The sequence below is a fragment of the Bombina bombina genome, chromosome 9, assembly GCF_027579735.1.
Source record: "Bombina bombina isolate aBomBom1 chromosome 9, aBomBom1.pri, whole genome shotgun sequence".
In the NCBI taxonomy this organism is placed as follows: Eukaryota; Metazoa; Chordata; class Amphibia; order Anura; family Bombinatoridae; genus Bombina; species Bombina bombina.
This window is the reverse complement of record NC_069507.1, coordinates 205,342,614-205,364,904: the sequence shown is the minus strand read 5'-3', so window position 1 is coordinate 205,364,904 and position 22,291 is coordinate 205,342,614. Positions and strand designations below refer to the sequence as shown.

Sequence of the window (22,291 nt, the reverse complement as noted above, 5' to 3'; positions counted from 1 at the left end):
CTTACTCATTTACTGTACCCACACATATTATATACCGTTTTTCTCGCCATTAAATGGACTTTCTAAGGATACCATTATTTTCATCATATCTTATAATTTCCTATAAAAAAAATATAAAATATGAGGAAAAAATTGAAAAAAACACACTTTTTCTAACTTTGACCCCCAAAATCTGTTACACATCTACAATCACCAAAAAACACCTATGCTAAATAGTTTCTAAATTTTGTCCTGAGTTTAGAAATACCCAATGTTTACATGTTCTTTACTTTTTTTGCAAGTTATAGGGCCATAAATACAAGTAGCACTTTGCTATTTCCAAACAACTTTTTTTCAAAATTAGCGCTAGTTACATTGGAACCCTGATATCTGTCAGGAATACCTGAATATCCCTTGACATGTATATATTTTTTTTTAGAAGACAACCCAAAGTATTGATCTAGGCCCATTTTGGTATATTTCATGCCACCATTTCACCGCCAAATGTCATCAAATAAAAAAAAAAAGTTCACTTTTTCACAAATTTTGTCACAAACTTTAGGTTTCCCACTGAAATTATTTACAAACAGCTTCTGCAATTAAGGCACAAATGGTTGTAAATGCTTCTTTGGGATCCCCTTTGTTCAGAAATAGCAGACTTATATGGCTTTGGGGTTGCTTTTTGGTAAGTAGAAGGCCGCTAAATGCTGCTGCGCACCACACGTAAATTATGCCCAGCAGTTAAGGGGTTAATTAGGTAGGTTGTAGGGAGCTTGCAGGGTTAATTTTAGCTTTAGGGTAGAGATCAGCCTCCCACCTGACACATCCCACCCCCTGATCCCTCCCAAACAGTTCTCTTCCCTCCCCCACCCCACAATTGTCCCCGCCATCTTAAGTACTGGCAGAAAGTCTGCCAGTACTAAATAAAAGGAGTTTTTCTTTTTTTTAATAAAAAAAAATAAAATGTTTTAGCTGTGATGGACTCCTGCCTTAGCCCCAACCTCCATGATCCCCCCCCCCAGCTCTCTAACCCTCTCCCCTACCTAATTGCCGCCATCTTGGGTACTGGCAGCTGTCTACCAGTACCCAATTTGCCCCAAAAACAAGTGTTTTTTTTATCTTTTTTTGCCATTTTAAATGTTTTCTGTAGTGTAGCAGCCCCCCACAATACCCCAACCCCCTCCCCCTCCCAGATCCTTATATATTTATTTTTCCCCCCTCTTCCCTCCTCATTGGTGTCAGTGGGTAGCTAATCGCGCGCGCGCACGCGCATGCGCGCACGCGCACGCTCCCGGCACCCGGCGTGCACATTGCACTTACAGGAGCCGGATGCCGGGTAGCGATGGGCCGCCCACCCGCCTCCCTGTTGCGCTCCCACCCACCAACGAACCGGCACCATCGCTACCGGTGCAGAGAGGGCCACAGAGTGGCTCTCTCTGCATCGGAGTCTTCTGAAAGGGTATTGCAGGATGCCTCCATATGGAGGCATCACTGCAATACCCTGAGAGCTGCTGGAAGCGATTGCGATCGCTTCCAGCACTCTCTTAGACAACTGACGTACCAGGTACGTCTATTGTCATTAACTGTAAGTTAATGCATGACGTACCTGGTACGTCAGTTGTCATTAAGGGGTTAAAGGGACACTAAACCCACATTTTTTTTCTTTCATGATTCAGATAGAGCATGGAATTTTAAGCAACTTTCTAATTTACTCCTATTATCAATTTTCTTTTTTTCTCTTGCCATCTTTATTTGAAAAGGCAGGAATGAAAGCTTAAGAGCCGGCCCATTTTGGTTTAGCACCTTGGTAGCGCTTCCTGATTGGTGTCTAAATGTAGCAAACCAATCAGCAAGCTCTATCCAGGTTTTGAACCAAAAATGGGCCGGCTCCTTACCTTACATTTCTGCTTTTTAAATAAAGATACCAAGAGAAGGAAGAAAAAATGATAATAGGAGCAAATTAGAAAGTTGCTTAAAATTGCATGCTCTATCTGAATCATGAAATAATTTTTTTTGGGTTTAATATCCCTTTAACTTGCAGCCTTTTGTTGTAAAATACATCTACAAATTGTGTTCTTCACTTTCTCCCAGGGAGGCTTGGGTTAATACTTTAAGACACTTTATACAAGCTTTTGTTTACTTTTCCCTACCTACCTAAACTTCTGTGGTGTCACATGCTTTTAACCTTTTAAAGACGTTATGCCGTTCTATTCCGTCATAATTAGACTGGGCTTTAAAGCCTTTATGACGGAATAGAACGTCATAGCTAAGGGCTGTCCTGAAGCCTTCTGTGCTGTCAGGATTTGATCGCGGTCTGGAGGGCGTTCCTAGGGTTGTAGGGAAGCCCCCCAGACGCGATCCAATAATTGAAATCTCGCGATCGTGGTTTCAATTTGTCTACATCGGAACAGTTGTTCAGATGTAGGCACTTTAGCCCTGACACGAAAGAGTTAAAAGGGGGATTATCAGTTTTGCATCAACAATCATGATATGCAAATAATTCTTTGCAATAGTAATCAAGTTGAATCAGTGCTAAACAAGAGTGCAGGTTACCCCAGTTTGCTTATGTGCAAACAGAGTTTGTGCTATATTTGAATATTAGTTTGTGATTGGTCAGCAGAGGTTTTTTTGTATTGGGGAGACAGGGAAATCAGTGAAACGAATACACCTAAAACAATATACTCATTTGACAAAATAAAGCTGCAGTTTGCATTGCAAACTTATTCTTATGTATAAAGATTTATAATCATGTATTTTACAATTTGTGTTTAGTGTCCATATAACAAAAAAGACAAAGTAGTTATTGTAAACCTATTACCTTGCTAAAGAAAATTATAAAGGGACATTGTACACTAGATTTTTGTTTGCATAAACGTTTCGTTGATGATCCATTTATATAGCCCATCTGGGAGTGTTTTTGTAATAATGTTTAGTTTTGCTTATTTGTTAATAACATTGGGATGATTTTCAGACTCCTAAACAAGCCCCAAAGTATAAGATGTATATTGATGTCTACAGATGCACACTTTCTCTTGTTTGTGTAATGTGTCTTTTCATATGCAGGGGGAGGGTCTGCTCTTCCTGCTTTCTCAACCCCTTTCAATGGGTGTCCTCATAAACAGTGCTAAACTGGGAGCTTCTAAGTAAGTGTTTAAAATGTTTTATACTGGATTTTTATATCAGTATCTGTGCATATTCTTCTTTATAGTCGTGTAAATTCACTTGGAAGCATTTTTTGCAGTTTGCTAGTCTTTACACAAATGTTTCTGAGAAAAGTTGAAATACACAGGCTGTATTTGCCTGCATTTAATACATGTGCTTGCTCCAGATGCCAATAGTGACGTGCTGGGAACACATGCAAGTGCCTTATGGGCATGCATGCAGCCTTTGTGCTTGATGGTAGGGAGACCATATTGCCACTTTAAAAAGGGGCACATATGAAAAATACATATGCCGGGGTTCTTATACAAAACATTTCTTTAAACAGCCCTGACATATGCATTTTTCATGTGTCCCTTTTTAAAGCGGCAATGTGGTCACCCTACTTGATGGTCACTTGCACATGAAGACTTATTGACTTTTTGCCAGAGTCATTTTTGCAAATGCATGCTTGCTGCAGACATGGTTTTATCTTGGTTATAAACTGCACTGGTGCCATGATGCATTTCATACTTTTATGACCCTTCAAATGGACATGAAATCCAAATTTTTCATTCATGATTCAGATAGAGAATACCATTTAAAAAATAAATCTGATTTACTTCCCTTTGTTCTCATGTTATTCTTTGTTGAAGAGATATCTAGATAGGTTGCGTGCACGTCTGGAGCACTACATAACGGTAAATAGTTGCAAAACTGCTGCCATATAGACATGAGCACACTCCTGAGCTCACATTCCTGCTTTTCAGCAAAGGTTAACAAGAAAACAAAATTTGATATAGAAGTAAATTATAAAGGTTTTTTTGTTGTTGTTTTTTTTTTTAAATTCATACAGAAAGAGAAGCACTCTACTAGGAATAAACAGCTCACAAGCTTGTTCTATGGCAAATTACCACCTAGGAGCAGCCTCTTTTAGTCCAGTTGTGCTTTTCACAGAGGACAACTTTCCTGAAGTCTGATCCCGCCGAGCAAGGTCAGTCCAGGCAATTCTCCTCTAAACAAGGAACATGACAACCCCAGACGATCGTTTCGGCCTCCTATGGGCCTCGTTAGTGAGGTGCAGCCATATTCCTGGTAGAGCGTTTCTCTCTTTTGTATGCATTTGTTTTTAAAATTGTATGCTCTATCTATCTAAATTATGAACAAAAATTTTTGGATTTCACATCCCTTTAAGTGTAAAGGGGCAGTAAACACCTTGCGAATACAAAAAAAGTCTACAGTTTTAAAATGATCATAGTGGGTGATTTTAAAAATGTTTTGAATGCATTATCACCTTGTTTAAAGCAATTGTTTTTCAATAGCCAAGCTCCACCCACAACTTGCTTTATTTGGGGGAGCCAATCAGGACTCTTTAATACAGTAAACAAGACTAACTTCTACCAATATGTTAGTAAGATCTTCATTGTTTTGCAGTTCCTTACCAGATAATACCTTTTATGCGAAAATTGTTTTCCAGTGCTGTTTATGCCCCTTTAAAGCTATCTTGTAATATAACAACATTTTATTAGATTTGGACTTCTTTTTCCCATCCCACTGCCAGGAGATTTATTGTTAACAAGTAGCTTGGTGTCTGTGCTCTAGAGATTAGCCGCTGCGACATGATGTTCTTGCACATTGGCACTCATTGGAATTATGGCTTTGCATCGTGTGACAGCACAAGTGGTTGCGTTGCAGGTGATAATGTGTAAAGTAGTGATGAAAAGTGATAGAATATTATCACATCTTCATCCTTCCTTCTAAAAAACTGATTCTTCAGGTCAAACTATTTATTTTTAAAGTGACATTAAACACCTCTTGCGTTTGTTAAAAAATTGTGCTCTTCCCGTTTCTTCCTAAAGAGACCATAAAGCAAATTATGTAACCCGCAACTCAAATAGCTGGTATAGTCTGGTAGATGGGTCAGGGAAACTGCAGCATACTTAAAGGGACGTAGTAGTCTAAAATGTTCTCCGCTTTTAATGTGTGTCCAATGGTCTGTTTTACCTGCTAATGTGTATTTAGTTGTACGCACACAACTCCTTTACCTTTTATTTGTTATTTGAAATAGCTACTTTTGTCTTTTGTATCCTCACCTACACTGTAAATATGAATAACAAACATTTTCACTGTACAAAAATGTATGTAAATAGGAGACAACCGCTATAATTAATCTGACAGTGTGTTTATGTGAAATAGCTGCTTGTGTTTATTCAACCCCCCAGCCATAATTAGCATATCAATGCCTAGCATAAATACTTGGAGGCTCAGCCCATTGTTATGGGAATGACCTAGGTGAAGGTTTTAATAATGATAAAAAAGAAAGAACTATGTCCCAGACATTTAATACTCTGTAGTGGGTATAACAAGTAACTTGGATCATATAATGGGAAAACTAATTTTATAGTACCCTTTTTATAGGGTCATAAAAGTCAAATTGAAATGTGTATGAGTGTAATCAAGTTTTGAATAGAAGCATTTTTTGTGCACAACAAATATGCTTTTACCGGTATATGCACATATGCCGGACATCCCCCTACACCTGATTTCAAACACTTAATCTGCACAAAGGGGCCAGCAGTACCATATATCATGTCAGTAATGATTGTGTTGTACAAGCCAAAACTGACTCTCTCTGAGCAGGTGTGGTGTTTGAATGCAGTGCACTGCACTGCACTGCACATGTGCACATTCTTTTGAAAGAGTGATAGCTTTCACTAGAAAAAAAAAGTTGCTTTATTTAGCACAGGAACATCCATATCTCAAAAACAAAGCACATTCATACATGTTAAGACATTCTCTCTTCAAAAGAAAAGTGAAAAACATTAAGTACCATATCCCTTTAATTAACTGTATTTGTTTGTGGGCATACTGTTTACCAAAATAGTGATTCACAGGTGCTTACATTAATTAAGGTATATTAGTAACAACTTGAAAATGAAATGTCTTTAATATGATAATTTTTCAGCAACCACCGATTTGTTAAAGGACATTAACTCATTGTAATTACAAAACTTTAGTGTAGTGTTGCTAAGTGTGAAAGCTTTCCAAATGGATTTACACCTTGTTTTCTGCAGTTCTTTTTCTATGGCTAGACTGAAGGCCGCCTCTTATCTAAGTGCATTTTGACAGTTTTCACAGCTAGGCAGTGCTAGTTCACGTGCGCCATATAGATAACATTGTGCTTACCCCCGTGGAGTTATTTACAAGTCAGCACTGATTGGCTAAAATGCTGTCAAAAGATCTTGGATAAGGGGCAGTTTGCAGAGGCTTAGATACAAGGTAATAACAGTGTTGGTTATGCAAAACTGGGGAATGGGTAATAAAGGGATTATCTATCATTTTAAACAATACAAATTCTGGAGTAGACTGTCCCTTTAAGAATTGTAAAACCCACGATTTCCATGGTTAAAATGATGGGAAGGGGAAGAAGGGATAGTTAAGCATTTTATATTAGAATCTCAAGGTGTTTTATGCCATTTTTATGATGAAGCGCATGTGCGCATGCGCAAAACGCGTCAGGTCTTGTCTGACTGTCTACCTATCATTGTTTAGTACAACAAATATAAATTGAGCTATCCAGCTTTTGACTGAAATTGTGTTTGCTGTTCCTTTTGGATACCATTTTCGTACAAATGCAAATTTGCAACAAATATATTTTCGTTTAATTTAATGAAATGAATATCCAAATGAATGCACAAAGAAAAAATACTGAAGAATCCCGATCCTCTTCTTGGCAGAGCCACAGCCGCACTAACAGGAGGATTAGCGCACTTGGCTCCCCAGACCTGCACTAAAGTTACTGCAGGCCCTGGGAACCAAGAGTGTTAAGCCAGGTGTGAGTGCGGCCGGGGCTCTGGCAAGAAAAGGATCGGGTTAGCGCAAGGGAAGTATTGTAGCTACGGGTCAACTTTTAACCTGCAGCGTTGAAGCATTTACATTCATTTTAGTTAAAACAAATGTAAATGTTTCAACTGAAATTCTGTATTTTTTCATTTAAAAGAAAGGAATACCGAATAGCGAAGCCACTGAATATTCGGGGAAACAAATTTCCATAAATATTCTGAACGAAAATTTCGTCCGAAACAAACATTGCTTGGCTGCACATCTCTAGTGCTAATTCACCGCTGACTGAAATCTTATCCAATTAGCATCTATTCATCTGATCAGCCAATTAAAAGAGATGATTGCTAAAATATAGATGCATTGTTGTGTTGCCAATATTTTCCTCAAGCCATTTTGCTTTACTTTCTGCTTTATCAGATTTCATCATGATTTTTTTTATACCCTAGTTATTTCCACATGTTTATGGGATTAAAAATAGCCAATGGATAATTACAGCATTTTTCAGTGTTTGATAAAAAAAATATGAAGGTCACAAACCCTAGTGTATGATCCACCGGGAACAGCTACCCCTCCACCCACCCACACACAGGCAATTGCACTTACAATAAATAAGTAAAAAGCAAGCAAGGGGGTTACTAAGCCTCCTACTAGTGAAGACTTCAGCAACTTTCTAGGAAAAATTCAATAAATATGTAATAAACTCTTTATTTATTAAAACTGTGGTGTACAACGCGTTTCACTGCCGCAGTATGTTTGAGACATGTAATTAGTTAGAAGTACACATACTTAAAGGAGAGAAAATCATTTTTCAGGCAAGTTTGAAATCATTAAAAAAATAATTTTTTTGATTATAATCTTTTTTTTTTTTTTTTTTTTAACCTATTCATTTCAACACATTTTATGAGTTTTTAATATTAAACGGTAAATAATTTCTGTCCTGTGTTTTTTCTTTTTGTTTTGTTAAAGAACCATTCATTGACTTTACTCAAAAAGAACAATGAGTCAGTTGTGCTCACGTTGAAGACCTACATTGTTGCCTTAAAGGGACATTAAACACTAAATACATGCTATATAGAATGATGCATTCAAAGAAAAGATTAGTCCATGACTAACATGTAGATGTATTTTTTAACGTTTCATTAGTTGTTTAAAAAGTGACAAAATAAGTGTAAAGTTTTAGTGTCTATAAAACACTGGGAGCTGCCATGTTGTAACTTGTGTTACCTTCTCTGCTGTGGCCAATTAGGGACAGTTATACATAGGTCACTAGAGTGTGCAGCCAATGGTTGTGCTGCATTTAACAGTGTTCTGCAGTTCCATTTCTAACAGGAGCTGAAAAGCTAACAATTTCAGAATGGAATTACAGGCAAAAAGGACAAAATAAATAATGATAGTATATTGCAGAGTTGTTTTATATATACAATTTATCATTTTATATTACCATCTCAAAGTGTTTAATGTCCCTTCAAAGGGACATAAAGTCAAAATTATACAAAGAACATGCAGTTTTAAGATAATTTTTAATTTACTTAGATTATTAAAGTTACTTTATTCTCTTTTTTTTATTCTTTGTTGAAAATCATAGCTAGGTAGGCTCAGGAACAGCAATGCACTAATAGTAGCTATCTGGCATTAGGTGGCTGCACATATGTCTCTTCTCATTGGCTCCCCCAATGTGTTTAGCTAGCTCCCAGTAAAGCATTTCTACTCTGGTACAGACTTTAGCAGGGGTTAAACGCATAGTTGCAAGCAATAATGAAGTATTAAAATGCTATAGCACATTCAAATTTTGCACTTTTAAAGGTTTAAACACAGATTATTTATTTTGCATATAATACGTTTGAGCCTTTTGTATATTTTTGAGTTTTTATTTCCATTTAATGCCATATGACGTAAATCCCTGTTCTTCGTAGGTTTAAAGTCATAAAAAAAAAATCTTTAGTTAAATGGGGTATGGCTGTGTGTAAGTCATGCAGGTTACATTCTCATAGTGCAGGCTAAGTTCTTGCTGTCACGCCATATGGGAAAGGAATTGTCAATTTATCAATATGATATTTCTTTATTGGTGTCATAGACAGTGATCTTTGTTCCCACAACTGATATTTCTTTTCTTTAGTAAGATGTTCATAGTTAACCTTCCTTATCATCTAAACCTCAGTAGCACTGAGGATATAAAAGCTTTTTCACTGGGCAACACTTTCACAACTTTGTAAAGCTTGGGGCCTCCTACTGGAATACAGAACACTCACAAAATTCTCTGTGACTTATTGTGCATTTAACTCAGGTGAAGAGCGAAACCCTTTTCAGAACTCACTAAAGGGCATTCAGCTTAGACTTTCATTCTCCTAGATCTTTTATTAAATCACTGCCACGGCTATTGTAATTGTTACTTAAAGGGACAGTATGCACCAATTTTCATATAACTGCATGTAATAGACACTCCTATAAAGAAAAATATGCACAGATACTGATATAAAAATCCAGTATAAAACCTTTTAAAAATTTACTTAGAAGCTCCCAGTTTAGCACTGTTGATGGTGTTAGGCTGGGACACCCACTGAAAGGGGCCAGGAAAGCAGGAAGAACAGACACTCCCCCCATCCATGTATATGTAAAGACAGAAAACATAAACAGGAGCCAGCAGGAGTCTGTAAACGAGTGTATACATCTGATACTTTGGGGCTTGGTTAGGAGTCTGAAAATCAGCACAATGTTATTAAAAAATAAGCAAAACTATACATTGTTATATAAATGGATCATCTACAAATCATTCATGCAAAGAGAAATCTAGTGTACAATGTCTCTTTAAAAGAGAGATTCATGTCAAATTTTAACAAATACAGAGAAATTGTAGCAGCATCATAATTTGACAGTCAAGTTTTTGCTCCAACCGTAGACTTAATAGGACCGTAAATTTGTAATTAAAACGCATTCTGTTGTATTGCTATAGTATAACATATCAGCCAAGTCTTATAGTATTTTTTATTTTTTAATAAATGAACATTCGTTTTAATTAGGGTTGCACCGATACCAAGTATTGGCATGAGTACTTGTACTCGTGCGAATGCACCGATACTTAAACCGATACCTCCACTTCCTACCCATATGCTACTTTGTGGCGTTTTTTCAAACTGCATGTTCCCATTTCATTTTAAACTGGAGTGGAGACTTAACTAAAAATTGTTTACTACTGTTCTGCCAATACAAATTGCTGTTATTTGTATTATTGTAGGAGAGATCACTGTACCTCGTTCAGACAAACCCCTGAAGAACTGGGCTGTTAATAAACAGATTTCCAGCTCTGGCTAAAATGGCCCAAAAATATCTTTCTGCCCCATGCAGTAGTGTGGAAAGTGATAGACTGTTCAAGTCGAACCTCCATACAAATGTCAGATTGATGTTATACAACAGCCCTACAACCCAATTGCCTTACCCCTTTAAATTTAATATTTTATTGTAATATTTTTTATTTATAAACATGTTCAGTGAACTTTGTGACAAATAAATCTGTTTTATTATTTCATAATGTCTTTTGAATTACAGTCCTTTATTATTATAAAGAAGGAATCTTAAATAGTTAGTCTGTATTGTGCTTGGTAAACTGTTACATGACATTAAAAAAAAAGTATCGGTAATTGGTATCGGCGAGTATTTGAAAACAAGTATCGGTACTTGTACTCGGTCATAAATAAATGGTATCGGTGCAACCCTAGTTTTAATGCAATTCTTTTTCTAAATCCCAACTCCATACACCATTTGCCTTATTTGGAGGAGCCGATCGGGGCTCTAGTCTGCAGACAACAAGGTTAGTCATGGTTGTTAGTATAAAGTTAATTGTTTTGCAGTTGTCAATTATGGACAGATATGTAGCAGGGTTAGTATTAAGAAATTCAGCAGGGGACATTTACAGCTCTGAAAATGAGAAAATGTGCAATGTTTAGAACCAAATTACATTTAAAAGGGGGGGATAGATAACATAAGTGTATTGCAAAGTTATTCTATTACACTAATAATGTTACAGTCTGAGCTTTAGTACACAGACAACAAGACTAGCCAATGTCATCAAGTTAGTATAAAATGCATTCTTTTTCACTTGTTATCTAATGAATCCAATTGGGTACATATATGTAGCAGGGTTAGGCTTGAGAAGTAAGCAGGGCGCATTTCAAGTTCTAAGAAATCTAAATTGCTCACTTTTCAGAGCTAAATTACAGGGAAACTGGGCAAAATAAATAATGAAAATATATTGCAAAGTTGTCTTAATGCAAAAGTAACCATTTTAAATAAAAATCTCAAGGTTCATTGTTTGTAGCAAAAAAAGCACTAAGCAGTGGGTTATATTTAAAAGAAACTATTGCAATATGTATTATTAATAATTTCATAAGGATTTTACTTTTTTTTAACTTAATTTTGCATTGTCCATTACTTCCTGTTACAACCCTATAAGGGGTATGTGGTCTCTATAGGTAGGCAAATCTTCTAGAGTAACATGAGCTGGCTTAGTGTTTTTAGTGAATGTAAGAGAAACAGGCAGTCTATTGTGGTCATGCTACGTTATCTCTCTGTGTTATACATATACACAAATTGTGTTTATTTTTATGTTTACTATGATTTTTTTTTTAGCATATTTGTTTTTACTAAAGGAGTGTACTGTTTTGTATCCCTTTTATTAGCCAAAGAGGTTAATCTAAATCTTTAAAGCGACAGTCTACTCCAAAAAGATTGATAACACCTTTTTACTACCCATTCTCCAGCTTTGTACAACCAACGTTGTTATATCAATATACTTTATAACCTCAAAATTTCTACCTATCTCTAAGCCACTACAGACTGCCTTTTTATAGCTTTTCACAGCTAGACCGTGCAAATTAATATGCGCCACATAGATAACAACATTGTGCTCACTCCTGTGGAGTTATTCACGAGGCATCTCTAATTGGCTAAATTGCAAGTTTGTAAATAGAACTGAAATAAGGGGGAATTCTGCAAGGATTAGATACAAGTTAATCACAGAGGTAAAAAGAATATTAATATAACTGTTGGTTATGCAAAACTGGGGAATGGGTAATTAAGGGATTATCTATCTTTTTAAACACTACCAATTTTGGTGTAGTGTGTCTCTTTAACAAAAAAAGGGCTTGAAGAATTCAGGTGAGCTTATTACTTTCCAAGGAAGTGTCTTTCATGTCTTAATGAGACATTAAAATGCACACAAAAAAAGTTCTGATTTACTGACACAATGAAAATTGAGATGTAAAATTTGTGCAAATTTATTCTCTGTACACTTGCTCGATAATTCAATAAAAACAGTTGATTTAAAAAAAAAAAAAGTTCTGATGTGTAAAAGCATTTTTTTTATTGCTTTTTTGCTTGTAGATAGCTGTTTGTTTAAATTCTGCGTAGTCTGCTCCTGAGCAGCAATGCACTATTGGGACCTAGCTGAACACACCTGGTGAGGGGTGAGGTGAGGCTGGGAAAACCCCAGGGCGTAACTGAACAATTCTGGGTGTTATTTAAAGGGACTGTCAACACCACAATTTTTGTTGTTTAAAAAGAAAGATAATCCCTTTATTACCCATTCCCCAGTTTTGCATAACCAACACAGTTATAATCATACACGTTTTACCTCTGTAATTATCTTGTATCTAAGCTTCTGCTGACTGCCCCCTTATTTCAGTTCTTTTGACAGACATGCAGTTTAGCCAATCAGTGCTCACTCCTAGGTCACTTTACGTGCATGAGCTCAATGTTATCTATATGAAACATGTGAACTAATGCCCTCTAGTGGTCAAAATGTATTCAGATTAGAGGCAGTCTTCAAGGTCTAAGAAATTTAGCATATGAACCTCCTAGTTTTATCTTTCAACTAAGAATACCAAGAGAACAAAGCAAAATTGGTGATAAAAGTAAATTAGGAAGTTGTTTAACCCCTTAACGACGCGTGTCGTACAGAGTACGTCGCACACAACCTGGTCTTAAAAGACCAGCGACGTACCCTGTACGACATTAGGGGTTTAAAGCGCCTGGAAGCGATCCTGCTCGCTTCCAGCCGCTTTCCGGTTATTGCAGTGATGCCTCGATATCGAGGCATCCTGCAATAACACCCCTTGGCCATCCGATGCAGAGAGAGCCACTCTGTGGCCCTCTCTGTACCGGACATCGATGGCCGGTATCGTTGGTGGGTGGGAGCCTGTGTGGGAGGCGGGTGGCGGCCATCGGTGATGTGGAGGGGGCAGGATCGTGGGCGGGGATGTCCGGGGGCGTGCACGGACGCGTGCACGGGAGGGCGGGGGGGGGCGCGTGCACGGGGAGGGAGCGGGTGGCGGGAACCGCTACACTACAGAAAAAGTTTGTGTAAATTTTTTTAAAAAAAGGAATAAAAATTAAAAAAAAAAAAAAAAGATCAGGCAGGTGGTGGGGGGGGGGGGGGGGAAAGCTACACTACAGAAACCCCCCCCCCCCAGAAAAAAATACTTTTTTTGCAAACTGGATACTGGCAGACAGCTGCCAGTACCCAAGATGGCCCCCAATAAGGCAGATGGGGAGGGTTAGAGAGCTGTTTTGGGGGGGATCAGGGAGGTTGGGGGCTAAGGGGGGATGCTACACCACAGCATATGTAAATATGCTAAAAAAAATTAAAAAAATTTAAAAACCTTTTATTTTAGTACTGGCAGACTTTCTGCCAGTAGTTAAGATGGCGGGGACAATTGTGGGGTGGGGGAGGGAAGGGAGCTGTTTGGGAGGGATCAGTGGGTCTGATGTGTCAGGTGGGAGGCTGATCTCTACACTAAAGCTAAAATTAACCCTGAAAGCTCCCTACAAACTACCTAATTAACCCCTTCACTGCTAACCATAATACACGTGTGATGTGCAGCAGCATTTAGCGGCCTTCTAATTACCAGAAAGCAACGCCAAAGTCATATATGTCTGCTATTTCTGAACAAAGGGGATCCCAGAGAAGCATTTACAACCATTTGTGCCATAATTGCACAAGCTGTTTGTAAATAATTTCAGTGAGAAACCTAAAATTGCGAAAAAAATTAAGTTTTTTTTTAAAATTTGATTGCATTTGGCGGTGAAATGGTGGCATTAAATATACCAAAATGGGCCTAGATCAATACTTTGGGTTGTCTGCTACACTACACTTAAGCTAAAATTAACTCTACAAGCTCCCTACATGCTCCCTAATTAACCTCTTCACTGCTGGGCATAAAACACGTGTGGTGCGCAGTGGCATTTAGCAGCCTTCTAATTACCAAAAAGCAACGCCAAAGCCATATAAGTCTGCTATTTCTGAACAAAGGGCATCCCAGAGAAGCATATACAACTATTTATGCCATAATTGCATAAGTTGTTTGTAAATAATTTCTGTGAGAAACCTAAAGTTTGTGAAAAAGTGAACAATTTTTTTTTATTTGATCGCATTTGGCGGTGAAATGGTGGCATAAAATATACCAAAATGGGCCTAGATCAATACTTTGGGATGTCTTCTAAAAAAAAATATATACATGTCAAGGGATATTCAGGTATTCCTGACAGATATCAGGGTTCCAATGTAACTAGCGCTCATTTTGAAAAAAAGTGGTTTTGAAATAGCAAAGTGCTACTTGTATTTATTGCCCTATAACTTGCAAAAAAAGCAAAGAACATGTTAACATTGGGTATTTCTAAACTCAGGACAAAATTTAGAAACTATTTAGCATGGTTGTTTTTTGGTGGTTGCAGATGTGTAACAGATTTTGGGGGTCAAAGTTAGAAAATGTGTGTTTTTTTTTCCATTTTTTCCTCATATTTTATAATATTTTTAATAATAAATTATAAGATATGATGAAAATAATGGTATCTTTAGAAAGTCCATTTAGTGGTGAGAAAAACGGTATATAATATGTGTGGGTACAGTAAATGAGTAGGAGGAAAATTACAGCTAAACACAAACACAGCAGAAATGTAAAAATAGCCCTGGTCCTTAAGGGAAAGAAATTGAAAAATGGCCTTGGTCCTTAAGGGGTTAAAATTGCATGCCCTATTTAAAACATGAGTTTTTTTTGGACTTAACTGTCCCTTTAAGTGATCTCAGATTTTTCTTTATGAAACCTAGAGATCATTATGCTTAAAGGGACAGTCTACACCAGAAGTTTTATTGTTTAAAAAGATAGATAATCCCTTTTATTACCCATTCCCCAGTTTTGCATAACCAACACAGTTATATTAATATAATTTTTACCTCTGTGATTACCTTGTATCTAAGCCTCTGCAGACTGCCCCCTGATCACATGACTTAAGTTATCTATTGACTTTCATTTTAGCCAATTTGTGCAGTGACTGACACAAGCCACAATGTTATCTATATGGCTCACATGAACTAGCACTCCCCTGTTGTGAAAAGCAAATAAAAAAACATGATAAGAGGCTGTCTGTAGTGGCTTAGAAACAGGCAGAAACGTATAGGTTTAAATGTTATAATGTATATTAATATAACAATGTTAGTTGTGGAAAGCTGGGGGATGGGTAGAAAAGGCATTATCTATCTTTTAGAATAACCATTTTAGTGATGACTGTCCCTTTAATTAAAAGTTTTAAATTAGAACCTCAAGGTGTTTAGTGTCCCTTTTAAAATGTATTAAAGGGAATGGAAATGCACATTATTGGAATTTCACTTTTGTTAAAGGGCCACTGTAAGTAAATATTTTCTATGCCTGTTACTAACTAACTACCCCAAATACACTTTTTATCAATAGCATTTCATTAACATATCTCTACCGTATATCAGAAATCTTGTCTGCAAATTTAATTGTTTTCCAAACCCACTCCGTGGGTATTCTTTGCTCTGTACCAATCCGTTTACAATACCTAGGTTTCAAAATGGCGCTTTAAACACAAAGTTATTGGTTTAAGTATTTTTAACATGCAGTGATTAAAATAGTGGGCAGGATAACGTGACATCATCAGCAAATATAAGATATAACTTTTAGAACGTTATGAAACTTCGTTTTGGAGAAAATATAGGTCAGTAGGTTTTAATTAATGTTTATTAACTTTAATATGTTAGTTGTTTAGCTTAAAAATTATAACAGAAAGTAATCCTTTAAGCCTATTTTTGTAATATACACTATTAAAGGGACACTAAACCCAATTTTTTTTCCTTTGTGATTCAGATAGAGCATGCAATTTTAAGCAACTTTATAATTTACTCCTTTTATCAATTTTTTTCTTAATTCTCTTGCTATCTTTATTTGAAAAAGAAGGCATCTAAGCTATTTTTTTGGTTCAGACCCTGGACAGCCCTTGTTCATTGGTGGGTGAATTTATCCACCAATCAACAAGAACAACCCAGGTTGTTCACCAAAAATGGAACGGTATCTAAGCTTAAATTCTTGCTTTTCAAATAAAGATACCAAGAGAATGAAGACAATTTGATAATAGGAGTAAATTAGAAAGTTATTTAAAATTGCATGCTCTATCTGAATCACAAAAGAAAAAATGTGGGTTCAGTGTCCCTTTAAGCAAAATGTTTGTAGTACAGATGATCACTATTTTAGTGGTAGGTTTAAAGTGACACAAAACCCCAAAACATATTCATGATTTCAGACAGAGCATGCAGTTTTAAACAACTTTCCAATTTACTTCTGTTCTCCAATTTGCTTTGCTCTCTTGGTATCCTTTGTTGAAAAGCATACCTAGGTAGGCTCAAGAGCAGCAATGCACTGCCGGGAGCTAGCTGCTGATTGGTTGTTGCACATACTGTATATGCTTCCTGTTATTGGCTCTTGCAGTAGTGCAGTTCTGCTTTTAACCCTAGCTAGGTTTAATCTTCAACAAATGATACTAAGAGTACAAAGTAAATTTGATAATAAAAGGAAACTGGAAATTTTGTTTAAAATTGCACGGTCTGTCCAAAAAATTTACATTTAGTCAGCAGGGCGCATTTCCAGCTCTGAGATATAGAAAAGCCAGTTTTATAGCTAAATTTACATGAAAAGGGGGTAAAATAAATAATGAAAATATATTGCAAAATTGTATTACCCATAACTTAAAATTTTACATAAAAATCGCAAGGTGTTTATTGTCCCTTTTTAAAGGGACACTTAACCCATTTTGTCTTTCATAATTAAGATAGAGCATGCAATTCTAATCAACTTTCTAATTTACTCCTATTAATTTTTCTTCATTCTCTTGTTATCTTTATTTGAAAAAGAAGGCATCTAAGCTAAAGAGCCAGCCAATTTTTGGTTGACTATGGACAGCACTTGTTTATTTGAGCTGTCCAATTAGCAAGTACAACCCAGGTTGTTCACTAAAAATGGGCCGGCATCTAAACTTACATTCTTGCTTTTCAAATAAAGATACCAAGAGAATGAAGAAAAGTTGATAATAGGCGTAAACTAGAAAGTTTTTTAAAATTGCCTGCTCTATCTGAATCACAAAAGAAAACATTTGGGTTCAGCGTCCCTTTAAGTCAGTGCCTGACAGCTTGTTAGAGTCATGGGCTGAATATCTATAGACATGCATGCTGGAGGCCTATAAACTGATATAGTACAGTACGCAATAAGCATCTGCACTCAGATTGTACAACACAATACATTTTTTATATCCGTTGCATTTGTCTGAGAACAATAAAAAAACAGTCCTGTAATGGGTAGATTAGAGCGTGTAATGTAACGACTATCGACCCTTTGCAGTGATTAAACACAAAGTAGAAGCAACACTCTGGACCCTTTGTGGGGGGTTAAACACACTGTAGCGCATGGTCCCTATTTGGAAAATCACATGCTCTAACGGATGAGGGCATATCATTTTCAACTAATATGACCCTTTAAAAAAAAAAAGACACGTGATGGAAAAAATGTAGTTAATTAGTTATACAGATATAAAAAAAAATGTTTTACACTATTTAATAGTGATCCAGCAATGTCCTTTTATGTTGATTCTGTGTCAGCCAATAAGTAAGAAAGCTTCACTTATGTTGACAATCCTGATCGCTTTAAAAAAACAAACACAAAAAAACAGCTGTAGAACTAGCTATTGCTTTAAAGAGACATGAAACCCCAAATTTTTATTTTGTTATTCAGACAGCATAGATTTTTTTTAAAAAGCTTTCAATTAACTTCTGTTATAAAATTTACTTTGTTCTCATGGTATTCTTTGTTGAAGATATATCTAGATAGGTAGCGTGCACATTTTTTTTAGCAGTACAGGAAATACTGCTGCCACCTACTGTTCCTGCAAATGTATAACATTTTATTGCTCCAGTCACCGGCACGCTTCTACACCTTCCTAACTGCTTTTCAGCAAAGGTTACCAAGAGACCTAAGTACAAGTAAATTAGAAAGTTTTTGAACATTTTAGAAACTATCTGAATCATAAGATAATTTTGTGGAGGTTTTTATGTCCCTTTAAAGGTATAGGAAAGGGAACATCAAACTTGCATGATTCCATTGGAGATTGTCATTTCTCTTTGTATCCTTTGTTGAAAAATAATACACTATTGGAGTTAGCTGTTGATGGGTGACAAAACAAGTTCCTCTTGTCATTGACTCACCAGATATTTTGCGGCAGCTCCTATTTAGTGCATTGCTACTCTGGAGTTGATTTTAATGATGTATTTGATATCTTTTCTGGGGTTAAACACAAACATAAAACATTCAAACATATTAGAGCATTTCCTGTTTGTATCTGTCTGTCTATATCTGTCTATCTATATTATATATATATATATATATATATATATATATATATATATATTACTTTTTATGCAAGTTTTAGTTGCTGTCCAGCTACTCTTCTACTGATCCGAGGGGGGACACAAAATCCTGTTTTTTTAAGTAACATAAAGGGTTAATCTGTATAGCTTCTGTGGGGAAATAGTACAATATAATACAATTCAATACACAGCATCTAGGATATATCTGCTACTTAAAACCTACAGCGGTCAATAAACAATGTGTAGCATAGCAACAAAACTGCATTTTAAGATGCTATGCTACTTTTTATAATAAAATGGTGTTTATGATTATTTGGGGTATAGTGCTCTGATACTGTTTCCCCTGCTGTTTTATGTTCTGATACGTTTCTTACATGGTCACAACAGTTAGTAGACCAGAATTAATTTTGATTTCATCTTGAAGTATTTTCCCCATGCTAAGTGCAAATGTAAAGTCCATTAGTTCTTGCTTTTGGGAACTGTAGGCCACTGGTGAATTAAATGATTCACATATAATCCAAAGCAGAAGGGTCACCTGTCCAAAAAGGAAAGCTCTTCTCTTGATAATCCACTGAACACTTGAGTATTATTCATATATTTTTCATTAGTTATGGTCTCTTGAATATATGTGATAAATATATGTTGGAGTCGTGTTCTAGTCACCTTGCAGATCTTTGTTAAAGGGCTATATACACAGAGAAAGTAGGCAACTCAGTCCTCAAAGATAACTGACTTAGAATTGTGCCTTATAGAACTCAGTGGGCTTCTTGAATATCTGGGAGAATATACTATAACATGTTGTGTATGTGTATGTGTGTGTGTATGTATATATATATATATATATATATATATATATATATATATATATATATATATATATATATATATATAATATCCAAATCCAAGAAAAAGGCACTCATTGGTCTTGTTAAATTAGAACATAGCATTTATTTAAGTAAACTTTTAAAATAGACATCGCTTCGGCGCTCATTAGCGCCTTTGTCAAATGTCTCTTAAAAAGGTTTAACAAAGTAAACCTAAAAACAATACGTTGTTAGACCTTTTTATGAGAAATTTGACAAAGGCGCTAATATGCGCCGAAACGTTATGTCTATTTTAAAGTTTACTTAAATAAATGCTATGTTCTAATTTAACAAGACCAATGAGTGCCTTTTTCTTGGATTTGGATTTGTACTTTGGATTGAAGTGCACCTTGGCATTAAAAAAAATTAGTTTGATTGTGCTTTCCCTTCTTGGATGGGGATATATATATGTGTGTGTGTGTGAATGTGTCAGGGTGGATTACATTTAAATCACTAGTCAGTAAGACTCCATTTAAAGCCATGGTTTTCTGCATAAACTTTAATTTTTTAGAATAAAAACGTTTCAGATTATTTTCCAGTTATATCAGAAAATGACTGATTTTAGTTATACTGTATACCATTAGAAATACATTTAAATAATTTAAGAAATTATTAAGAGGTTTATCTCCAATTTAATAGGTTAATCATTCATATTTGATCAACTTTTCAGCTGCACTTTATTGGAAGAAGAAAAAAGGTTTCACTTTCATCATTACTGCTTGCCCCTTCCTTCTGACACTTAGCTCCTTGTGCAGATCGAGTCCACACCAAACAATCTTCAATTCATTGAGCTTCTTGAAACTTAGTTAGGGGTTTATTCTGTGTACATAGAATTGCAGGGGGAATTAAAAGAAAAGTCTACCTGAAAATTGTTATTGTTTAAAAAGATAGATAATCCCTTTATTACCAACACAGTTATATTAATATACTTTAAACCTCTGTGATTACCTTGTATCTAAGCCTCTGCAGACTGCCCCTTGTCTCAGTGCTATTTTCAGACTTGTATTTTAGGCAATTAGGGCTGCTTCATAAATAACTCCACAGGATTTAGCACAATGTTATCTATATGGTACATATGAACTAGCACTGTGTGTTGGTTGTGCAAAGCTGGGGAATGGATAGTAAAGGCGTTGACTATCTTTTTAAACAATAAAACTGTACGTTTAACTCCTTTGCTGTTTTTAACAATTAGAGCATTTTATTGTTGCACTATGAATATAGCACATTAGAGCTTTGTCTACTTGTATGTCTCTTTAATAAAAAGTTACAAATATTGCTCAAATCACAATTTGAAACATATATAGGGGCCGATTTATCAATGTCTGTCCGACAGACATCTCTGAATGCCGACAGCATACGCTGTCAGCATTTAACATTGCACAATCAATTCTGGTGAACTGTTTGTGCAATGCTGCCCCCTGCAGATTCGCGGCCAATCAGCCGCTAGCTGCGGGTGTCAATTAGCCCAATCGTATAGGATCGGCTGGATTGCAGACCGCTGCCTCAGAGGCAGCCGACCAGTTAGACCGCTGCTTCATAACTGCGGCTTCCGGCGAGCCTCAAGGCTCGCACGGAAACAGGGGCATCAGGGGCCGTTCGGCCCTTGATAAATCAGCCCTATACTATCATCACAATGTTCAGGTATCACTGCAATTCGGTGCTTTTTTCATTTTATTATTTTGCTTTTTTTTTTAAGAAGACATTTGAGATATAGTTTTGTTTCTATAATAGCTACCTCATGATACTTCTAATGCTGTACACTAACGGTTAGTGATAATGCTTATGTTGTATAGATCCACCATTTTAATAGAACTGTCATTTACAAAGGTTTTCCAAAATATTTGTGTTTATTTCAGAAGCGCGCATGCAAAGGGTTAAATGGCATCAGGAATGGAAATGGCATTTTAGTTCACCCGCTGAATGAATGTGATTTGATATACTGGCAGGTGCAGCTGTCACAAGATAAAAATACATCAACACACGAGTTCATCTCCAAGATGGAGGTGCAGCAGAATTCAATGGTATATTTCTTAATTCAGTGGGAAAAAATCTTTTTGTTTGTTTTTAGTTTGGGGTCACAGTTTGTTTGTTTTTTGTTTTCCTCCTAATATGTTGTTTAGGGTGATTTCAAATTATAATTTCTTATTGACACAAACATCTTGTATGTTATTGGTATTGCACCTGGAATAACGTGTTTGCATAGCACCAATAACAGTTAGTTTGGTACATACACATTAACAAATATGCATTGCAATAGATCTGCATACAAAATACATTTAAAAAACATTAAGCAGTTTAGAAAAACCTCTTAAAAGGTCATTAAACACCTTGAGAGTTTAATGTAAAATGTTTAGTTATGCGTAATAAAATAATACACTTTCAGCATTTATTTTGCCCCCTTTTCATGTAGTTTAGCTTTGAAATTGTGTATTTAAAATATCTTGTAATTACAAGGGGCTAGATTAAAAGTCTGGGCAAAATTGCGACTTTACGGACACACTTGTAATTTTACTCATATTAAAAAGATGTGAGTAAATACGATTGCACCACTGCGAGTGCGGTTTGCGCTTTGGTTAACACCGATTCTGCAAATCAGGTGTTAACCATAACGCGAACCTAAAAAGTGTCACTAAACACATTAAAAATACATTGGACGGTAAGTAACACTCCTATTAACACTGATAAAAAGGTATAAATACATTTTATTACATTAAAAAGTTATAATAGGGTCAAAGTTATGACATATCAGGTGTTAAGAGTGCTTTGT

The 22,291-nt window shown here is 36.1% G+C and overlaps 1 protein-coding gene across 1 annotated transcript in view; it reads left to right on the top strand.

Annotated features, from left to right (window-relative positions):
* The window catches only part of C9H10orf143 (chromosome 9 C10orf143 homolog), a 46,050-nt gene that overhangs the window by 9,859 nt on the left and 13,900 nt on the right, over positions 1 to 22,291 (top strand). Inside the window, exon 3 of the mRNA XM_053691740.1 lies at positions 21,381 to 21,545. Coding sequence (XP_053547715.1) covers positions 21,381 to 21,545 — 165 coding nt within the window. The remainder of the gene's footprint in view (positions 1 to 21,380; positions 21,546 to 22,291) is intronic.